Genomic DNA, 17,286 nt, shown 5'->3' with positions numbered 1-17,286 from the left:
CCTTGCGGGCGCTGCAGGATTTCAGTCCTTCACGGCGTAGTGTGTTACCAATTGTTTTCTTGGTGACTATGGTCCCAGCTGCCTTGAGATCATTGACAAGATCCTCCCGTGTAGTTCTGGGCTGATTCCTCACCGTTCTCATGATCATTGCAACTCCACAAGGTGAGATCTTGCATGGAGCCCGAGGCCGAGGGAGATTGACAGTTCTTTTGTGTTTCTTTTGTGTTTCTTCCATTTGCGAATAATCGCACCAACTGTTGTCACCTTCTCACCAAGCTGCTTGGCGATGGTCTTGTAGCCCATTCCAGCCTTGTAGCCCATTCCAGCCTTGTGTAGGTCTACAATCTTGTCCCTGACATCCCTGGAGAGCTCTTTGGTCTTGGCCATGGTGGAGAGGTTGGAATCTGATTGATTGCTTCTGTGGACAGGTGTCTTTGATACAGGTAACAAACTGAGATTAGGAACACTCTGTTTAAGAGAGTAAAATGCAAATGCAAATCAATTTATAACATTTTTGACATGCATTTCTCTGGATTTTTGTTGTTATTCGGTCTCTCACTGTTCAAATAAACCTACCATTAAAATTATAGACGGATCATTTCTTTGTCAGTGGGCAAACGTACAAAATCAGCTGGGGATCAAATACTTTTTCCCCCCTCACTGTATACTGGGGAGAACATAGCAGTCAAAGGAAGCTACATAGTAACTTTACAGCACAAAGGAAAAACATTTCAAAGCACAGCTGCTGAATGTGGAAAAGACTGTACAGCTTATCCTAGGAATCAGTGCTTGTGAAAAGCTACATTTGGTGAAAAGAGTATGTAGTGACATCAGACTGAAAATGACCAAGAGTCACTACTGACTGAGTACGAGGATGTGTTTTAGGGTCTCGGATGTTAACCTGGAGAACACAAAATATGTATTGATGACAAAATTACTCCAGTTGTGCATGAAAAAAAGCTCAAGAAGGAACTCTGACGCATGGAAAGATGGATGTGATCACAAACATGGATGAACTTACAGATTGGGTAAGATCACTGGTTATTGTGATGAAAAAGAACGGGGATCTCAGGATATGTTTAGACCGGAGAGATCTCAAAAGGCTATCAAGCGAGAGCATTTCAAGTTGCCAACCGGAGAAGACATAATTTTACAGTTTGCTGGAGCAAAGTGGTTCAGTAAGCTTGATGCCTCATCAGGATTCTGGCAAATGAAGCTAGATGATGCAAGCTCAAGGGCTAGGCACATTCAACACACCTGAGGGCAGGAACAGATTTCTTAGTCTACCATATGGGATTCTCTCAGCGCCAGAGGTCTACCACAAGACAATCTATGAGCACATTCCAGGACTAGAGACCATGGACAATATCATCGTCTGGGGGTCAACAAAAGAAGAACATGATGTGAGAGTGAGACAAGTGCTGCACCTGACACGGAAAGTCAGCCTGAAACTAAACAAGGGCAAATGAGAGTGATGTGAAAACACATACCTTTGTGGGAGACATTTCAGAGGATCTAGTCAAACCAAACCGAGGAAAAATATCAGCTTTCAACAACATGGAGTACCCGAAGAACAAGGATGACTTCAGACACTTCATGGGCACGAAGTGTCTGAAAAGTTCATCTCTCAACTGTCCGCACCACTCCGATGTCTTCTGGAACAGATAAACAAATGGACATGGACTCATATGTGCAGGAAAACTGCTTCAAAAACAACCCGAAGACAATCACAGAAGAGCCAGTGCTCAGGTTCTATGATCCAGAAAAAAGCACAAGGATTTCTGCATTCGTGTCACAGTTTGGCCTGTGAGTAGTTCTTCTGCAAGTAGTTCTTCAGCATGATGACACATGGCAACCCGTTGCTTATGCGTCCAGAGCCTTGACAGGTGCAGAAATAAGTTATGCACGAATAGAGAAAGAACTACAGGCGAACGTGAGTTTGCAAAAGGTTTCACCAATAAGTCTACAGACAAGCCTTGAAGTCAAAACTGACTACAAACCATTGGTGTCAATCATGTCTAAGCAACTGAATGATTGTCCAATGAGAATCCAGAATGTTGATCATACTGCAAAAGTATGAAGTGAAGATGATCTACAGTGCCTTGCGAAAGTATTCGGCCCCCTTGAACTTTGCGACCTTTTGCCACATTTCAGGCTTCAAACATAAAGATATAAAACTGTATTTTTTTGTGAAGAATCAACAACAAGTGGGACACAATCATGAAGTGGAACGACATTTATTGGATATTTCAAACTTTTTTAACAAATCAAAAACTGAAAAATTGGGCGTGCAAAATTATTCAGCCCCTTTACTTTCAGTGCAGCAAACTCTCTCCAGAAGTTCAGTGAGGATCTCTGAATGATCCAATGTTGACCTAAATGACTAATGATGATAAATACAATCCACCTGTGTGTAATCAATTCTCCGTATAAATGCACCTGCACTGTGATAGTCTCAGAGGTCCGTTAAAAGCGCAGAGAGCATCATGAAGAACAAGGAACACACCAGGCAGGTCCGAGATACTGTTGTGAAGAAGTTTAAAGCCGGATTTGGATACAAAAAGATTTCCCAAGCTTTAAACATCCCAAGGAGCACTGTGCAAGCGATAATATTGAAATGGAAGGAGTATCAGACCACTGCAAATCTACCAAGACCTGGCCGTCCCTCTAAACTTTCAGCTCATACAAGGAGAAGACTGATCAGAGATGCAGCCAAGAGGCCCATGATCACTCTGGATGAACTGCAGAGATCTACAGCTGAGGTGGGAGACTCTGTCCATAGGACAACAATCAGTCGTAAATTGCAAAAATCTGGCCTTTATGGAAGAGTGGCAAGAAGAAAGCCATTTCTTAAAGATATCCATAAAAAGTGTTGTTTAAAGTTTGCCACAAGCCACCTGGGAGACACACCAAACATGTGGAAGAAGGTGCTCTGGTCAGATGAAACCAAAATTGAACTTTTTGGCAACAATGCAAAACGTTATGTTTGGCGTAAAAGCAACACAGGTGAACACACCATCCCCACTGTCAAACATGGTGGTGGCAGCATCATGGTTTGGGCCTGCTTTTCTTCAGCAGGGACAGGGAAGATGGTTAAAATTGATGGGAAGATGGATGGAGCCAAATACAGGACCATTCTGGAAGAAAACCTGATGGAGTCTGCAAAAGACCTGAGACTGGGACGGAGATTTGTCTTCCAACAAGACAATGATCCAAAACATAAAGCAAAATATATAATGGAATGGTTCAAAAATAAACATATCCAGGTGTGAGAATGGCCAAGTCAAAGTCCAGACCTGAATCCAATCGAGAATCTGTGGAAAGAACTGAAAACTGCTGTTCACAAATGCTCTCCATCCAACCTCACTGAGCTCGAGCTGTTTTGCAAGGAGGAATGGGAAAAAATTTCAGTCTCTCGATGTGCAAAACTGATAGAGACATACCCCAAGCGACTTACAGCTGTAATCGCAGCAAAAGGTGGCGCTACAAAGTATTAACTTAAGGGGGCTGAATAATTTTGCACGCCCAATTTTTCAGTTTTTGATTTGTTAAAAAAGTTTTAAATATCCAATAAATGTCGTTCCACTTCATGATTGTGTCCCACTTGTTGTTGATTCTTCACAAAAAAATACAGTTTTATATCTTTGTTTGAAGCCTGAAATGTGGCAAAAGGTCGCAAAGTTCAAGGGGGCCGAATACTTTCGCAAGGCACTGTACACCCCGGGAAAGCTAAATGTTTGCCGCTGACACTCTTTCTCAAGTAGTTGACAAGAAAGAGGAGTGCCAACACACAGAAAATCTGATTCAGGCCTATGTCGATATGATCGTAGCATCACTTCCTGTGTCTTCTGAGATAATGGAGCAGATCAAAAGAGAGACAGCAGCTGATGAAACAATGACAGAGTTGAAAGAAACAATACTAATAGGATGGCCCACACAGAAAAACAACTGTCCAAAGAGAATACAGGATTGCTGGATGTGCAGAGCAGAGCTCACCATTGTGGATGACAGTGTTCAAAGGCAACAAGATAGTCATTGCCATGACACTACGCAAAGCAATGCTACAGAAAACACACACGGGCTACTTGGCTGAGGTAAAATGCAAACAACGAGCATGAGAAGTAATGTACTGGCCAAGAATCAACCAGGAAATCAGCCAGACCACTGCTTCATGTGAACTGTGTTTGACCTACAGGCCAAAGCAGCAAGCAGAACCACTAATGCCTCATCCAGCACCCAACAGACCCTACTACAAAGTTGGAGTTTACTTTTTTGACTGCAATGGCAAAAAAATACATTGTTGTTACTGACTACTACCTAAACTACCCTGAAGTAGCAACACTGCCAACTACCTCCAGCAAAGCTGTAATCACCTACCTGGAATCAGTCTTCCCTAGACATGGGGTTGCGTCTGAACTGTACTCCGACAATGGCCCGCAGTTCTCAAGTTCCGAATTCCAATCATTCGCTAACGACTGGGGATTCAGATAACACCTCAAGCCCCAACGGCTTAGCAGTGAGTTCAGTCAAAATTGGCAAAGGTCTGATGAAAAGGGCACAAGATGGAAAGGAGGATTTCCTCAAAAGTGTAGTGATCTACCGCAGCGCACTGCTGCAGAACAGACTTTCACCAGCACAAATGTTGATGGGACATCGCATCAGAACCAACCTACCCATCCATGGAGGACTTGCAAACATCCAGAGATGCTCAAAGTCAAACTCGCAAATGAAAAAACAGAAAGACAAACAAAAACAGCAACACGACAAAAGCGCAAGACATTTACCTGAGCTGAAACTACCAAAAAGGTAACAGATTTTCACATTTTAATCACTTAATTCATTAACAAAATTGCAGAGCTTTGTATTTCTAATACCTTTTAAGACTGTCTGGGAGATGTTTTCCGTTTGACCAGAAAGCAAAGCATTTTGCTTAGTCCTAATTTTTTAGGATGGAAATGGTTGAAAAATGTATACATGCCTTTATTTCCCTGAAATATAGAGACTCTTAGCATTTATTTGACACCAAATTTGAAATGCTCCTATGAACTTCACATGTTCATGTTCTTGGGTCTTTTACATGGAAATGACCATTTAAGAAATACATCAAAACACAAATATGTTGACGTAAAGAGCCATGCCGAATAATCTCAACACATTTAGTTTTGTAGAATTGTTTTAGCTTCTGTAAATGTAAGAAATATTTCCTTGTGCCTTGTAATTCCATTATCAAAATCCCACTCATCTTTAAGATATTTTCTAGTTTCTCTCCCTCATGAGAGGATAATGAAAGTTCATAAGTAACAAGTAATGGTAGACCTACCAATGACTTGTAGTGATTTAACCGATTTCAAATTTGTTTATTAATTATTAAGTGATTAAAATTCAGAATAATAAAATACATTTTAAAACATTAGTAACACCAACTGACATTTACTCCTGAGGTACTGACCTGTTGCACCCTCTACAACCCCTGTGATTATTATTTGACCTTGCTGGTCATCTATGAACGTTGGAACATCTTGAAGAACGATCTGGCCTTAATGGCCATGTACTCTTATAATCTCCACCCAGCACAGCCAGAAGAGGATTGGCCACCCCTCAGAGTCTGGTTCCTCTCTAGGTTTCTGCCTTTCTACTTTCTAGGGAGTTTTTCCTATCCACTGTGCTTCTACATCTGCATTGCTTGCTGTTTGGGGTTTTAGGTTGGGATCTGTATAGCACTTTGTGACATCTGCTGATGTAAAAAGGGCGTTTTAAATAAATTAGATTGAGTAACAGAATTACTACAAGTGAATTGGCTACAATGGGATATTGGTCACAAACCACAGTTGGGTCACCTGCTACTGTCCTCCCTTCCACTGGCATACTATGTTCAGCTCATAGCAGTTCTCTTTGTCTTTCTGTTGTCCTTTGGTAAAACCAAGAGTGTTAAGAGTCTGGAGAACCCATCCCTTGCGCGCTCTCTCTCCAGTTAATGTCACCTCTCCCAGCTCTTACTGAAACCTACCCATGAGCCCCCTCGCTTTCCATTTACTGTAACCAGCATCCTCACCCACTGAGCACCGACCAACACCGGACATCCATGGACGTTGAAAAGTAGTTGAAATTTGGTCGGTTCACCTTGGCCTTGCTGTTAAAGTCCACAGACGGACTGGACCAATCATAGACGTATGTTTCACAAGTTTGGACAATACAGTAAGCAGAGCACAGCAGAGTACAGTCCAATACAGCAAAGAAAGAGTACAGTATAGTATAATGTACTATACTCTACTCTGCTAGACTGTACTACACGGAACCCTACTCTGCTCTGCTGCGCTGTCCAAACTTGTGAAACATGTCTTTTGGAGAATCTCATTCATATCCATAATTATGCATTTCTGTGTACTACAGATCAGGGACCCATGATGTAATTCCATTACCGTAATTCCGTTACTGGGTGTAAATCCACTTCACTTACTGTAGTTCAATAACCAAAAACTATTTTTTCTATGTGTCATGTTAATTCAATGTGTCATGTTAATTCGGAGCAGATGCCTCCCGAGTTGGACAGTGGTCTAAGACACTGCATTGCAGTGCTAGCTGTGCCACTAGAGAACCTGATTAGAGTCCAGGCTCTGTCGCAGCCGGCCGTGACCTGGAGACCCATGGAGCGGCGCACAATTGGCCCAGCGTCATCCGGGTTAGGGGAGGGTTTGGTTGGCAGGGATGTTCTTGTCCCATCGTGCTCTAGCGACTCCTGTGCAGGCCGGGCGCAATGCACGCTGACACGGTCGCCAGGTGTACGGTGTTTCCTCCCACACATTGGTGCGGCTGGCTTCCGGGTTAAGCAGGCATGGTGTCAAGTAGCAGTGTGGCTTGGCTGGGTTGGGTTGTATTTCGAAGGATGCAAGGCTCTCAACCTTTGCCTCTCCCGAGTCCGTACGGGAGTTGCAGCGATGAGACAAGAGTGTAACTACCAATTGGATACCACGAAATTGGGGCGAAAAGTAGGTAAAAGTAAAATTCGGAGCAGATATTTAACAGAGTTTTTGGTAAACGTGGTCGCATAAAAACCAGAGGGAGATTTTACCAAAATTCTGTTCCCAAAGTTTACATCACCACAGCTCTTCCACTAAATTCTTTTTGATACATTTTTCTGTGGAAATTGTTAAAAGTAGTCCTTGTGCATAGAGTTGTATGGTTTGTTAAACGTTGAAATTCTGTTATTGTGGAACTGACCCAATGCAAAACAATAAAACCAATCTATCTATGCTCTGCATATACACCAGTGGTAGCAACAGGTGGCCCGTGACGCAAAAATCAGCCAGCGAGTTATTTATTTTGGTCCCCCCAAAGTTGTTTTGTGTGTGTAGAAAGGTAGGTAGGTAGATAGATCTAACTATCTATAAAATCACCAGGAATTTAGCTTTAAAAAATTAGTTCAATTTAGGAAATCTGCTCAAGTACTCCCATGAATAAAAAAATAAAAAGACGTGATCATGTCTGTATGTAATCAAGGTACATCGCCTTCAGAAAGTGCCAATACCCCTCACCTTTCTCCACATTTTGTTTGAATTTAAAAACGTTCTGTCACTGGCGTAAACACAATACCCCATAATGTCAAAGTCAAATTGTTTTCAACATTTATATCTGTAATGTCTTCAGTCAATATGGCAAGCCTAAATAAGGAGGAGTACACATTTGCCTAACAAGTCACATAATAAGTTGTGTGGACTCACTCTGTGTGCAATAGTGTTGAACATGAGTTCTGAATGACTACCTCATCCTTGTACCCCACACATACAATTATCTTCTAAAAAAAGGTCCCTCAGTCAAGCAGTGAATTTCATACACAGATTCAACCACAAGGATCAGGGAGGTTTTCCAATGCCTTGCAAAGAAGGGCATCTATTGGTAGATGGGTCAAAAAAATGAAAAGCCGACATTGAATATCCCTTTGAGCATGGTGAAGTTATTAATTACACTTTGGATGGTGTCACTACAAAGATACAGGCATCCTTGCAAAGCAATTCACTTTTTGTCCTGAATACAAAGTCGTGGTAATATTGGATTTACCCCAAACATGTCTGAGTACCACTCTCCATATTTTCAAGCATAGTGGTGGCTGCATCATGTTATGGGTATGATTGTATATATTTTTTTAATGTTATTTAACTAGGCAAGTCAGTTAAGACGGCCTACCCCGGCCAAATTCTCCCCTAACCCGGACGACGCTGGGCCAATTGTGCATCGCCCTATGGGGCTCCCGATTACGGCCGGTTGTGATATAGCTCGGGCTCGAACTCAGGTCTGTAGTGACGCCTTTAGCATTGCAATGCAGTGCCTTAGACAGCTGCGCCAGTCGGTCCCTATTAAACTCCCCGTTACTTAATGATACAAAATAAACGGAATGGAGCAAAGGGGCAAAATCCTAGAGGAGAACCTGGTTGTCCGTTTTCCACCAGACACTGGAAGATGAATTCCCCTTTCAGCAGTATAATAACCTAAAGGACAAGCCCAAATCTACACTGGAGATGTTTACCAAGACAGTGAATGTACCTGTGTGGCCGAGTTACAGACTATCTATATCTGCCTGAAAACGGTTGTCTAGCATTGATCAACAACAAATGTGACAGAGCATGAAGAATTTTGAAAATAATAAAATGGGCTTACCCTGAAAGACTCTCAGCTATAATCACTGTCAAAGGTGATTCTAATTTGCATTGACTGAGAGGGTCGAATAATTATCTATAGTGATAGTGTTTCATTTTTCATGTTTTTTTTTTTTTTTTACAAAGGTTAGAATTTTTCTTCCACTTTGACATTGAGTATTTTGTGTATAACATTTACCAAAAAAAATGACATTTTATTCCCACTTTGTAACACAGCAAAATGTGTGAAAAGGGTTGTGAATACTTTCTGAAGGCACTGTATGCAATTGTTCTTTTCAAATACAATTTATTTTTGATCAATTTGCAGTGTACAAATGATTATAATTATGTTCCGGCCGCCCCCACGACTTTTCACTAGATTCGCACAGCTGAATCTATTTGCCTACCCCTGATACACACCATGAGTGCCAGCTATTTCATTCTGTATTTATAATGCAATTTGAATCCATTTGCATCGTGGCAAAGATTTTTATTAAAAAGTTACAACTCACAAGTTGAACCTTAACCCAATGCAGCAATTATCAGCTTGAGCTACATTAGAAGTGGTCATGCCAGAGCTGGTCTAAAGAGGCCAGACTAAGGCCGCTTCCACAATGGCTCCCTATTCCCTATAGGGCCCTGGTCAAAAGTAGTGAATTATATGGTGAACAGGGTGACATTTCAGAGACAACCTAAAGCTCCACCACTGCAGAACCAGGGAGGCCAGACAAAGTTCCACCCCTGCAGCTCTCTGACCCAGAGCTAATGTGAGTGACCAGCAGGCTCCACATGACTGGACAGCTACAATCACACCCACACCATCATCTCAGGCAGGGAGCCTGAATACAGGCATGCTTTCCCACTACTCCTTTCCCCTCTGTCCTCATACTCATGCTGTATCTTCCAAAGCTCCCGAACTGTAACAGTTGTACACTAGAATAGACTGTTCCAGAGTTCAACTGTCTCTGCTCTATATGTCTACAGGACAATCCTAATACTGTTGCCCCTCCGTAATCAGCTTACTAGTCGAGGCCACAGCTTCCCCATCTCTGCACTTCATTAATCATGATTTTGCAAACAGACGTGGCTCCAGTAACAGGATTAGTAAATTATGCAAAAGGAATCGTTCCAATATCCCTGGATCTCCCCTTTAAACAGGAAAATACTGCATAACAGCAGGTGGAGAACGATCCTTAACCCGCTCTTCCTCAGTCCGATGTTGATTGTCCTACAACCTCATAACTCACTGAACAACAGAGAGCACAGGAAGGATGGGTGAAAGCCAGATGCAATGATGCATGTGGCTACTGACTGAGCCCTCTAAACTGCCGACAGGCCTGGTTACCGGCCAGAGAGAAAGACAACCTTGTAAAAGCAGCAGCAAGGTCTCCACACTCACACGGGGGAGGGGGTTGGGGAAAGGTAGGGGGTGGGGTGGTGAGTTCAAATTAAACCAGGAGGAAGTGGGCCCTTTGCGGGGCTCTTACAGGTTCAGTTCCCCCCTGGACTCAGATTAGTCATTACCCAGAGATCTGAGGGTCTTAGTGGGTCCCGGGCGGAGGGGAGAAGTGCACCTGTGCAGCAGCACATCAAATGGGTCCTTGTCATGGCAGTGGACCATGGAGGTGATCTAGTGACCACCCTACCCTGGCCCCAGGGGCCTCATCTGACTTTATGTCTCTACTCTGATTGGCTGGGTCCGAGGTCATGTGGTGGGAGAGAGAAGACTATAAATTGACAGACAGTGAGGGGTTCTGGGCTTTGAAACTCAATTGTCAGGGACATTTACCTTCTCTGTTCAGTCTTATAAACCCATTCCAGAGTTTCACTCAGAGAGGAGTGTTTTGCATAACGAATTTCCTTTCCAGCTTTTTCCCAAAACAGAGAGAGGGACAATGTTTAAGACTGTTGCTGTTATGAGCAGTATTGTCGTCTCTGTGAGGTTAGGATCTAGTTAAGTGTTTGTTCAGTCAGTGGGTCCAGACGACCCATACTGCGTTAGAATAGGATCCGTGTGATCAGAGTGACAGAGTCGTGACGCTGAGTCAAACTAATGACTCTATGCGAGGCCCTGAGAGAGGGCAGCAGTTCTAACTACTGACCGTCTCTGACAGAGGCCTGGATTGTTCTCCGGGTGGTCAGGAGATGCTTGGACAGCGTGACTGACGGGAAACCTGTGGTGCTTGTAGGTTGGTACTACCCAGCGCTACTCATCACAGGGGATTTTTACCCCCAGATACACAGGCAGGAATAGGCCTCAGTATGAATAGACGTTAGAACAATGGCCTCCAGTAAAGTTCAATACACAGCTCCAGAATGCTGACTCATCTCCAAAGTAACTACAGCACGAATTCCTGTAAATAGTACCCACGCTTACACCATGAGTCCCAATGCAATAAGTTCACCTTACCCTGCTGCACACACATGAATACTTCACTATCATTACTTAGATCTTCACAACAACAAAAAAACACCTGATAAAACAAACTCTTTGTTAGGAGAGGCATTGTATAATCTTCCTTCCTACTGGAGCTGCAATCCTTTCAACAAACAAATCCTTTGTGTCAGCAATGTGCCATGATAACACCCCACTTTGTTCAGCCTCTTGCATTACAACCATTGGGAGTATTGTCATAACGCGAACTGCAGCAGTACGTAGCGGGACAGTACACCAGGAAACACAACACAGCCAATGACGTGAACATTCCACATGAAAGGTGATGGATGCATTTGTATGCTGGGGCCGGCTGCAGTCGGATGCCCATGCCTGGTCCCATGCCTGGTATACAGGGGAAGAGGCCTCCGCAGGCCTTGTGTATATGGGGGGGGGGGGGGCCGGCTCCCATTCAGTGTTTAGGAGCGGTGCCTTTGGATTAGCAGCGCTCAGTTCAGCCCTACATAGTGAGGAGCATCTCATTCAAGCAGGGCTTTTGTTCGAAGTCATGTCTGGCATGAAAGAAGACGTTCCCATCGACCTCCTTTCTATTGGCTGCTTTCGCCTGCAAGCATTCCCCTTTTAGATAGCACACAGGACTGACCCATCACACACACCCACCCACCCACGGCGGACCAGCAGTACAGGACAGTAAACCCCCCAGTGTGAGCGAAACAAAAAGGATCCTGACCAATAGGTGAGAAAACAGACCCTAAATCATTACAACCAATGACGACGCAGAAGAAAACGATAAGTCTGCTCGATCAGAAACAGCTACACTATATATTAGTCGAGCTCCTCCTCACCTTGTCTCTGTATGAAGACCCGGAGCAGTGGGTGGGCCGTGGACACCGCCTTGCAGAAGTTGTCGTCGTTGTTGATTGGCAGCAGGTCTCCGTGGATGTCAGCGTAGCCAATCATGACCTCCATGTTGGCGATGCGGTGAACGTGCATGACGAGCTTATAGAAGTCCTCGAACTTCCCCGGTTTGAACCGGTCCACGGAGAACCGCCGGAACTCTGCTCCGTACTGCAGGGACAACACATAGGGGTGAGTTAGCAAGACAGCTGCTTGGTGACCGAGCACAGCACTGAACACAATTTGAGCCGACCTTATACTTGAATCTCGATCGATATCGACCTGGCCTACAAACGTATAGTTAGACACAAGGGACCTCAGTGGGACAGAGTCCTAAAATGCTAGGTAATCAGTGTCACAACTGCTTCACATTGTTCTCTAATTCACCACCAAGGCCAGACGATGTTCAGCCAAAACAGAATCGGCAGACAGACACAATATTCCTTCAGGATGTCTAAAGAAGATGATTTTTCAGAACTTCACAGACAGTCTAACCACAATAAAACTATTTACACAATGTAACACTCAAACAAGCCACGGCACAGGTCAAGAAAAGAGCCGTAATTGCTATGTCCATGTCTTCCATTTATCCCACTGAAGCAAGAGGGAAGTGGAGGTTTAGGCTTGTCCCAAATGCACCTTTTTCCCTAAATACACAGTGAGCTCCAAAATAATTGGGACAGTGACAATTGTTTGTTTTTTTGGGGCTCTGTACTTCAGAACTTTGGATTTGGAAATTATAATGACTGTGAGGTTAATTAGCTTTAATTTGAGAGTATTTTCATTCCTATCGGGTGAACCATTTAGAAATTACAGTACTTTTTGTACATAGTCCCAACATTTTAGGGGACCAAAGTTATTGGGACAAATTCACTTGTGTGTGTTAAAGTAGTCAAAGGTTTAGTATTTGGTCCCGTACAAACTTGTTGGATGCACTTGCTGTTTATTTTGGTTATTATTTTGGAATATTTTGTGTCCAATAGAAATGAACAGAAAATAATGTAGTGTCATTTTGGAGTCACTTTTATTGTAAATAAGAATAGAATGTTTCTAAACACTTCTACATTAACGTGGATGCTTCCTATGTACAAAAAGTGCTTTCATTTTTAAACGGTTCACACGATAACGGATGAATATAACCCTCAAACTAGAGCTGATAGTCTGCACTTTAACCTCATAGCCATTGTATCACTTCAAATCCAAAGAGGTGGAGTACAGAGCCAAAACAACATGAACATTGTCACGGTCCCAATACTTTTGGAGCTCACTCTAGTCCAGTACTGTTGATCAAGGATCCGGGTCAAAAGTAGTGCACTATATAGGGAGTAGGGTGCCATTTGTCTGAGACAAAGGAACAATGCAGGTGAATGAGTCAGCAGTAAACAAGCCTATCTGGATGAGATGACGCCAACAGACAAAACAGTTCGGGTCAGAACAACATTATATGGGGGTGGACAAACTGACTGAGCATGCACACACACACACCAAGGTTTGCTCAAACAGGATGCCCAGAGGCGTGATTGTCTGTACTGGCGTGTCTGTGTCTGTGTGTGAGAGAGAGAGAGAATGGACCACCATGGAGAGCAGCTGGGGTGACCCAGGGGTCACAGCTCTGGTCATGTAACTGACATAGCCAGTAGAAACCCTATCACTGTATGCATGGGCACTGGGTCTGCATAACACAAGCTAGGCTTTGTCTCTGACAATAGCAGTCACATTACAACAGTAGTCACTTGTGGATGGTGGTGAACTGTGCTGCACAATGCTATGGTGCGGTAATTATCTGCTCAGAGAGGAAGGCCGGATGACTGTCTGTTCTAGAGGAAGGCCAAGGTTAGACTGCTGGGAGGTTTGTGTTAGACTGGGCCTGTCATGCAGTTTGTCATTACAACGTGAAATACCATCTGAATATGTTGGTGAGGCAGTGTGATGCCAGGTGTGTTATCCAACTCATACTGATGCCAAACATGAATAAACACACACACACACACACACACACACACACCAAAATAAATCATCAAATGAAACCTACATTTAGCAATAAGTGATGGGTTTGTGACAGACTGTTCTCTCTCAGCTTGTGGGCTAATGAGGTCTTGTGAAAACCACTGAGGCACGATATGATTTTATGAAGAGAAAAAAAAACCTCAATAAAATAGATTCAAAAACAGAATCCTGTGCTAGATATATGTTAGCTGTTGAAAAGTAGAGGTCAGTGTTTCAGTATGTTACCATGTCATCTGTGTGACTGAGCTGCTAAACCAGCCTGTGTTTAAAACACGAACACAGCCTAAAGGGAGTCAGCCAGCTTCAAGTCTGGACAAGATCATGAGCTAAATTTGAATCAGAACCTGAAATTAATACATCACACTAACAAAGAGCACCTCCTCCTCTTTCACGGGAGAATGTTAAAAACGGGTCCAGACAGGTACAGGCTGCGCTGCTCAAGCATTAGGCCCGACACACTGACTGACATGGATGGAGGCCAGACTAAGTTTGCTAATGGCTTCTCGGTCTTATCACGCTTCTTCCCCACGTGACAATCTCAACTACCCAGCCGACCTACGGACAGTTTTTGTATGGAGATGCAAATTCCAGTGGTTGAGAGATGAACCGTGATGGGTGAGGGAGGGTGAGGTAGATACTGTCGGGTGAATGAAGACATGCTACAGTACCATCTAAAGACATCTCTACAGAGAACAGCTGGCGCCGAGACAAACCAGCCCGTTGCAACACAGCTCATCTTTGAGAAGCCACGTTGTTCGAGTCTGGTGTTATCAGAACAATTCCCGAGAACAGGTTCTCCTCCTGGGTCAGTGAAAAACAGGAACTAAACTCCTTTATGACATCACTAAGAGGCTGATACCGATTCACTCCCTCAGTGGGGAGAGATGGTGCCTGATTGAGGTCACACTCCAACAGGCCTGAATAGAGTGGTGATGGTGAGTTAGGGTGTCGTGTCACTAGAGGATGACACCGGTTGACTCACTACAACAGCCTATTAGTTCTGTGATGACACGTTTAGTCCTGCCCTACCTAGCCCAACCCAATATGGCTCTTGATGACAAGTTTCTCCTAAAGTTGACAAGTTTCCTCTCCACCTATCAGAGGTTGTTTTAAACACGCAAACAAAACATTAAACGGCTTACTCCTTAAGGGGTTCCCAGGAGAGATAAGCCAGAAGGGGGCCCTAACACTCTGATAGGGCTCCTAAAAGAGGACCTCCTTTCACCACAGACAGAGAGACAGACAATGGGTCAGCAGCATTCCAGCCCCGGTATGAATTAGTGAGACTGAATATTAACTCTGAATTAGAGCTGAATACTCACTCAGCCCTCTGAAACAATAGAGGTGGATCAGCTCTGCGGCGGGCAGGCATGGTGCATTGATGCACTTCACCAACGAGAGCCTTGAGCAAAACACTGCCAGCCACAACACTACACAAAGATTATACAACCCGCCTAAGAAATGTCCAGGCTGTGAAATCCACCTGAGGATAAACTAAACAACATCAGCACCATCCTAAACCTTGTAAGAGAGGAGGAAAGAAAAGAATGATGGAGGAACATAACCTGAGCAACAGATATCATAGAAGTAGACGAATATACTATCAGTACAATATATTGACATGTCAGGATGGAGGAAGGACACGACATGGGCCAGTAGAGAAGAGATCTAGTCGTCTGAACTGATCTATTCCACTAATGGTTTCAAATGGCACATATTCGTCTTATCACCCACCAATGTCTGTTGGTTGGTAGGCAACTGGCACACACTCCAGACTTAAGAGTGATGTTTACAGTATGAGGGGAGGAGGTAGTTTCTCTCACACACACACACACACACAACAGGTCAAGAGCTGCATGACCGAATAACTAAAATACAACATGTCTCGGTTTCTAGCCCACATCGACAGACGATTACATTTTTGTTTCACAACAATGAGAGAGCATATTTGTGTTAAAATAACTAAATAAATCGGTTTTAGGTCTATTGGAATGTAATTTGGTTGAGAAAGCTCGGCTATGATCTTGTAAAGTCAGTCGGTGTATTGGTGTGTTGAAATCAACACGCTGTCAGTGTCAACTCTTGTTAGTAGCAAAACAATCAAGAGTAGTTGCAACAAATGTTGCAAAAAATAACCATATCTCGACCGCTACTCTTGGGAATTACCACGAGACTTTCTTTAGAATAATTAACACATTTAATCGATCCTTCCTCAATGCAAAACCCGTTTTTCTAGAACATCTGCCATGGCATTAGGATTCGCATGAATAGTCCCAATCTTCAGCGGGTTTTCCACTAGAAATTTGAAAAAGTTGCCTTGTGAAAATCACAGTAGTTTACAACCAATTCATCAACTAACCAACTGTAGCGTAATTGTTGAGAGTTTGTGAGTATTCCCATTGCATGTGGCAGGTCAAATCTAGACAAGTAGCAGTACAGTCTACTACCTCTTCCACCACAGCCGAGTCTATTTAGCCAGAAACCCCATTCCAGAGCATGTGAAGTAGCTTAGGCTAACTATTTAGCCTACTTCAAAGAAAATTGTCATGATGGTGTCTAAATGTGTTCCAACGATAGGCTAGTCGGCTTACCTTGCTTTTCACTTCAACCGCGATGCAATCAAAATATTGCAGGGAAGATTGGGATTTATTAAAACTCCGATTCATTTTTGCGGTTCCAGTAAAAGTTCACGCGCTCGCCCACAGAAAAGGGGCTGTTCGGGTCTATGTCCAGTCGCTAAATCCCTTAAATCCCACGTCGTTTAGACAGCAAAGTTTAGTTATCTGACTTTCTCGGTTTGTGCTGCGGTCCGAGACGCATTGGAGAAACTTCAGGTGGGAAATGAAACGAAGACAACAAATCGGTGCCTCTGACTTGGGGGAGTGAGTTCGCAGATGACATCATCGAGCTCCTGCATGAACGTTTTCAGCTTTCAACCCTCCCAAAACACACGTCCTCCAAGACGCCAGGGGACGCGATGCATGGCCATTATACCACGGCTAAGGACTATTCTTGCGGAGTGCTTGGATACAGCCCTTTGCCGTGGTATATTGGCAATATACCACAAACCCCCGAGGTGTCGTATTGCTAATATAAACTGGTTACCAAAGTAATTGGTAAAAAATACAGGAATTGTTCTACCTGTGGTATATGATCTGATATACCACGGCTGTCACCCAATCACCATTCAGGGCTCGAACCACCCAGTTTATAATGCTTAGGACCCGGACTATCTGGTTTAAAATAAGCATTATAAACTGTGTGGTTCGAGCCCTGAATGCTGATTGAGTGACAGCTGTAGTATATCAGACCGTATACCACGGGTATGAGAAAACATGTATTTTTACTGCTCTAACT

The 17,286-nt window shown here is 43.6% G+C and overlaps 1 protein-coding gene across 1 annotated transcript in view; it reads right to left on the bottom strand.

The window, feature by feature from the left end:
* LOC110496366 (partitioning defective 6 homolog gamma) overlaps positions 1-17,026 on the bottom strand; it is a 46,758-nt gene extending 29,732 nt beyond the window's left edge. Inside the window, exons 1-2 of the mRNA XM_021572228.2 lie at positions 16,521-17,026; positions 11,871-12,093 (exon numbers count right to left, since the gene is read on the bottom strand). Of these exons, the coding sequence (XP_021427903.2) occupies positions 11,871-12,093; positions 16,521-16,595 (298 nt within the window). The 5' untranslated portion in view covers positions 16,596-17,026. The remainder of the gene's footprint in view (positions 1-11,870; positions 12,094-16,520) is intronic.
* Positions 17,027-17,286: the final 260 nt, after the last annotated feature.

Source organism: Oncorhynchus mykiss, chromosome 18, assembly GCF_013265735.2.
Source record: "Oncorhynchus mykiss isolate Arlee chromosome 18, USDA_OmykA_1.1, whole genome shotgun sequence".
Classification (NCBI taxonomy): Eukaryota; Metazoa; Chordata; class Actinopteri; order Salmoniformes; family Salmonidae; genus Oncorhynchus; species Oncorhynchus mykiss.
The sequence above is the reverse complement of the archived record's forward strand: the minus strand, read 5'-3'. Positions and strand labels throughout refer to the sequence as shown.